General features: G+C 40.5%; 1 protein-coding gene across 1 annotated transcript in view; it reads right to left on the bottom strand.

The window, feature by feature from the left end:
* Positions 1-211: 211 nt before the first annotated feature.
* The window catches only part of LOC148732221 (uncharacterized), a 30,853-nt gene continuing 25,064 nt past the window's right edge, over positions 212-6,000 (bottom strand). The window contains exons 2-3 of the mRNA XM_088758829.1: positions 5,110-5,231; positions 212-2,484 (exon numbers count right to left, since the gene is read on the bottom strand). Coding sequence (XP_088614955.1) covers positions 669-2,484; positions 5,110-5,213 — 1,920 coding nt within the window. The 5' untranslated portion in view covers positions 5,214-5,231 and the 3' untranslated portion in view covers positions 212-668. The remainder of the gene's footprint in view (positions 2,485-5,109; positions 5,232-6,000) is intronic.

The raw sequence follows: 6,000 nt of genomic DNA, 5'->3' as shown, positions 1-6,000 counted from the left end.
ATCTAGTCTAATAAAAGGAAAAACGATTTTTTTCGGCCTCTGAAGGTGGGAATTAACCTTCAGTGCTTTCTTACATATTTAGACTTTCCCTTAAACAATCATATGGCAAAACATGCTGCTGTATTCGGCGAGCGGGCAACAACTACGCAATTGTATCCCGGTCGGGATACATTTGAATTTGATTAGGGGTACGTGAGCAAGAATCAACCAATCATAGTACTCGTTGTGTTGAGTGAAAGTCTAGGTATATAACAATTAGCATTGAACTTCAACCGCACAGAAAACAACGTCAATCACTATTCTTGCGATTTATTATGACAAAACTTAGCAAAGCCCTACTTTCACTATTTTCGGTCTTTCATTTGGCACTATCATTACTGTTATTAATCAAGTAATTAAGAATGATTTTGGATGTGAGCCACACTACCTAAACGTCGTTCGTATGTAGAGTACAAATTGATGTATCCTTTTCCTGTAGAGACACCAACATGGTCGCCAATTAATTGTTTTGCCGTGAACCAATTGCTGGCCGTAACATTATATGAAAACGATCCACGAGTCGCATTTTTAATCTCTTTTGAGGCCTTCCTAAACGCACAGCCAAAGCCAACAAGCAGATGATTTGATGTTCGTATTCTGTGATGACAAGTTTCACGAGACAAGCTCAATTAATCCACAAAGAATGGAATATTACTATCGGCTGGCAAATTATCCAAGCATGAGTGGTGCTTTGGTTTATTGCAGGGCTTGAAGCTGCCAGGTTTGTACTCCCCAAAACCACTTGCCATTCCTTGTTTTATCCAGGACTGAGCATGTTTAAGAATTTCTCTTCCATAACGACCCCTTATATACAAAGCAGGATTGCAAGCCCTGTTTACCCAGTTGCCTCTTATATTCGCTTTGGTGAACGATGCAATGCTCCGTAGCTCTGGTGGAAGGTGCTGCCAATTAATCATATCCCCCATCCCCCAGAGTTCGAAGTAAAATCCACGGAAATTGATGTACATGAAACCATTAATTAACTTTCCCGTTCCCTTGTCAAAATCTGGCGCTTTATATCCGGAAAATGAGATTCCTTTACTTCGAAAATACTGTTTTGTTTCTTCCTTGTTAAATATTTCAATTTGTGATGACAACGTGATGAGATCTCCGTCGGCATCATACGGGACAAGGCCATTGAACTTTACACCACCAACAATAGAACCAGAGTCAAGTTCAAATGAAATATTTCTTTCATCACAGAACTTCTGAAGAACTGTCAACACATGTGCATACTCTTCCAAGCAACAGATGGGGAGTAGTTCGTGTGTTGCTTTGCACGTGACACCAATTTCGTCGCAAGAGAATGAATGTTTGACCCCCTGGGGCAACAGTACCCGATTAATGCCCCTCTTTTTCGCCAAAGGTGTCCAAACGTCCTTTTTAGTGCTCTTGGAATACGAAGTGTAATCTGATGCGAAATACATAGAATCTGGGCAGGTCATAACTTGGTGGCCATCCTCTCTAATGCGCAAGAACCAGTCTTCAAGTATCACTTCGTTTGGAAGACTTTCGTCAAGCTTAAACAATTCTGCTTTAGCTAAAAAAGGTCCCTGCAGATAATCACAAAACATACACGCATTTTGTGAATGAAAGTAACCTTCTTGATATTCTAGAATATAGTTTAGTAGTTTGGTTTGCACGCATCCAGCTTTCCAGTGACCTGAAATATTCCGAAATGCTCCCCCAGCAACTTTTACATTTGGTATCTGACTAACCACACGAATTTGTCGCTCTATTTGAGTGAGCCATGAGAAGTGAACCACATCACGTGCTACCAGTACATACGAAGTGGAGGCCTTACCTTTGAGTGTGTTCCAAACTGTTGCTTCTGTTGTATCATCGACTTTAACCACGTCAATGTTTTCGTACTTTTGGGCCATTTCCACGATATCGTTATTACGAGTTGCTACATGAACTTGATCTGTTGGGTAGGTATCATTGATACCTTTTAATACATTGCGAATGTGTTTCTCATCTTCCTGAGGATATGCAACGGTATTTATTAAAATACTTATTACAGCTCTCAGGGGTTTGGCATTGGTACAGTTGGTGAGAAACCAGCCTTTGGCATAGAACGGGTAACCAATTTTGTTTCCTCTATATTCTTCTGGACACACATCCAAACTTTTGCTGTTCGTGTCACTATTTGTAGTTGGTGGTTCTGATTTAGCATCGAGGCGTTTTGCAAGTTCTCCCACTTTGTTTACAAGTTCTGGTGAGGATATACTTTTATGATCTAAGAGGAATTTCAGTTGGGAGTGGATTTCGTGAAGCTCCTTTCCAAAGGAATCCCTCAGCCAGGTTGATTCAGTTGTTTTTACATTTGCCTTAGTATTTTCACTCTTTTTTGTTGTAGTCCCTCTCTCCTTTGTTATGTTATTACATAAACACGTCCTTATTTCCTCCTGGTTTTTCACTGCTTTAAATGGGGGTTGTAAAAATCTGAAGAGGTAACACGTTTAGTGTTAATAGTGGAAATAACGGGGTGTGGCTGATAGTGGGTATTTGAGCATTGCTATCATGTAAAGCATTATTAAAGTGCCCCTGAGACGAAAATTAACCATTTCATTTTGGCCTAAATTGTTTACACAATGTTTAATTGGGTCAAGACCCTTTTTGCTATTCGAAACTCAAAACAAACCTTTGATGACGAATTTTTACCGCTTCAAATTGCTGAAAACATGTTCCAGCCGAGCCCGCAATTGTACAGCAGAAAAGGCTCAACAAACTTATGCTTTGCTTTGTGACAACTCTCTTTGTTCGCTGCACAGAGAGTCACACATATCACTTTTTTGAGAACTGTTTCGTTTTCAGTCGTGAAACGTCGACTTTGTCTGACGATGAATTGTCCCAGAAATCATCTGAAGCTTCTGTGGATAGTTTTGCGCCGAGAAACGATGAATTTTTGCCATGCGAATAAAGATAAACACAGAACGGCACGGACTCCCCAAGTGGCTTTTGTGGTCGCATCGCTTTATCGCCCACGAACTGTATTTTTGCTTGTCGTGAGGGATTTTCCTTTTTTGTAAGAAATGATCGGGTGATTAGTAAAAATAGTTTTCGGCAATGGCTGATTGTGTATCCGAAGGCAGATATTGGGAATTTTTTAAAGCCATCAACGTGTTTGCCCACGATGCCAGAGTAATTTGCGTGTGTTTTACTATCAGTGCTTTGAGAGGTTCAAAGTGAACTCTGTTGTTGAGTTGCACTTTGGCCTCTTTTGTTTTTTCTGTCTTATTCATGATGACTATTGTTGTGTTGCTTCGGTGAGGTTTAAAGCAGAGTTTGTTTCAACTCATAGAGAGCCGTGACCTCACTGTGTTACAAAGTATTTTTTGGCTTAGATGCAGTCTGCAAGTAGCGTTAATGACAATTTTCCAAGTAGCTCTGAAGGGCGATAGAAGACTGAACCAGTGGCATTCAGTTTGATATGAAACAGCAGTGGTTCTTTGTTTTGTCCGTGAAACGTAGGCGCTTTTGTCTTGCGAATAAATCTCGCAAAAGTTGGCCTGATTTTACATTCGTTCGTCACGGGTGTTGGGACCCTTTGATAGTACGCTGACTTGGCTGTCGGATGGTTGATAGTTTGAGAGGTTTGTTTAGAAATTTTCATTTTCTCGGTTTTTTGGTTGCAAGCCTACATTTTAAAATGTTTCCACGCTCTGTGTCTTAGGCTGTTTGTTCTGCTTTCGCTGATATTAAAGCCAGCTTTTTTTAGAGTCAGAGCACGCAATTATATTTTTCACCTCTTTTGTATAAAAGTGAGCCCTTTGAGGTCAGAAATCTCAATCCTCAGTTCAGCTATTTTATCATTCTTATTTATAATGTTCACCGAGTATTTCCCTTGTGTAAGTATTCTGCCAGAGAGTTGTTAAAGGCGGATATTGATCAGCTCAAATGTAAAGGTGACAAAACCCGTGGAGGTTCGTAGCCTTCGCTTTCGTCGAGATCGCACTGAGGACGGTTTTTCTTGTCCCTTCTCTTGAACGGTAAGCACTGAACCCGACAGAATTCCTCGCCTAGATCCTTCAGAGTACACAGATCTCTCGAAACAGTCCTCCGAGAGGTGTTCGGAGTAGATCACAAATATTTCTGCAGGATTGAAGTTTACTCGCATCCGTTTTTCCCGCTCTGATCTATTTGCAAGGCTCCGATGCAGAGAAATACCTGCAGCATGGTCTGCACGATTACTTCAGCTTTGAATTACGCATCGATGCCTCGTCATTTTTGTTTAGTTTTTGTAAGAATAGAGTAAGGCACTCTGTTATGTTTGCTTGACATTTTGCCATGTGAGATTTTCGGGTTGAGCTTTTGACGTCACTTCCTCTGAGTCCTGCGATCAACTTCCAGAACATGATGAAAAAATTTTATTAGGGACTTTAAGAAGTCAGGACCGCAACGCCACGGAAGACGTCGATTAAAAAATGAGTTTATACTTTTAGTTAGAATTTCGAAAATGGCTGCCTGTGTTTACCGTCTCATAGGGCGCCAGAACTCAAACTTAACATAACGCATAAAAGTAGCGTGGAGTTCCAAACGTAAATTAAAATAATATGCCGCCGCGGTTTCGCTTCGCAGACGACGCAAATTTTGGTGATTTCACGTTGTTGTTTTGCAAAGAACGGCTAAGAAATGTACAAAGTTTTAATACCCACGTGCTGGGCTATTGTTCTGCCAATTAGATCTGTTGTTTTTCCATGTTCTTGTTGCCGTAGCCGTCGGGGTTTGCTTAAAGTTCCTAATAGCGGACGCAAAATCGTGAACTTAACGGCCCGAAAAAAGATATTTCTGGTGCTCGGTCTAGACTGAAATTTGGCAGAGTTGGTGAAGGAGACAGTGAACACGAAAATAAAAAAAAAAAAACGTATGAAAATTTTGATCTCAGGGGCACTTTAAGAACTTGGCTAAAACTTTTGGACTAGAACAGGCAGGCATCAGAAAAATCTTTCAATACTGATTAATATTTCACCACAATTACATTTTGATTTGGAATTTGGTACAAGTGTGACATAGGTGTAGCCACGGCTTCCACCAAGCAATCAAGGATTTCTTTATTCTAAAACTCACCTGGGCTTTGGTGGAGTGAATACACGAAGCGATAAGAGTAACAAGCTAAAAAGGATCGCTGCAATGAACCAATAAATATACCTCCTGGGTGATGTGGACGCCATTAGCCCTTGAAATCAATGCTGTGGAAGTAACGATAGAAAGATATGTCGGAATGTGTGGATATTGGTAACAATCTAATGTACTATGGTGAGTTTCGTTTTGTTAAACTTCCTGTTATCTATAGCCTGTTCCATGTTCTCAGGCAGTGGAAAGTAATGAAAAAGTGGATTTGCAAAAAAATGGCGTACACGATATGCGGAGGCCCGAATTAAAATACAAAAAAGACAGACTCGTTTCCCCAATTCTTCTCCATCACCAAAAGTGTAGATTGCACATGCAGCCTGCCAAATAATAGTAACAGCAACTACCGAAAGGGAAAAGTGAAAAATCTGCATGGAGTACTTTGCGAATTCTCCTCTACGTTCGTGAATAAATCAGTGCGTCGTTAAAGGGAAAGTACGGTCTAGAAAAAGTTTACCTGTATCAAAAGTTCCTTGCTTGCATTGTCCGAACTGGATTCATTTGAGCTAAAAGCGTTTTAGTCGCGAACAATTCCGTTTCAAAAATCGGCATTTTTAAATTGAGATCCGCCATCTTTGTTACGACGAAACTATGACGTAGCAATAGTCAAGCATGCTAAATTACATCGCTGCTGAAGTGGACGTAAACAAGGAAAACAGCGGCGAGGAGAGCGCTATTTAATGAATTCTCGACCTGGATTTTAATCCAGCCGAGAGGGTGTAATACATCCATTTATGTTTCAAACGAAACATGGCTCGTCTTCAGGGAAAGGAGGTACCTTTGTCGAGGAGAAAGAGAGAGAAAGTCAGGAAAATAAGTTTCAAAAAG

The sequence above is a fragment of the Stylophora pistillata genome, chromosome 4, assembly GCF_964205215.1.
Source record: "Stylophora pistillata chromosome 4, jaStyPist1.2, whole genome shotgun sequence".
Taxonomy (NCBI): domain Eukaryota; kingdom Metazoa; phylum Cnidaria; class Anthozoa; order Scleractinia; family Pocilloporidae; genus Stylophora; species Stylophora pistillata.
This window is presented reverse-complemented; position numbering and strand designations above follow the sequence as displayed.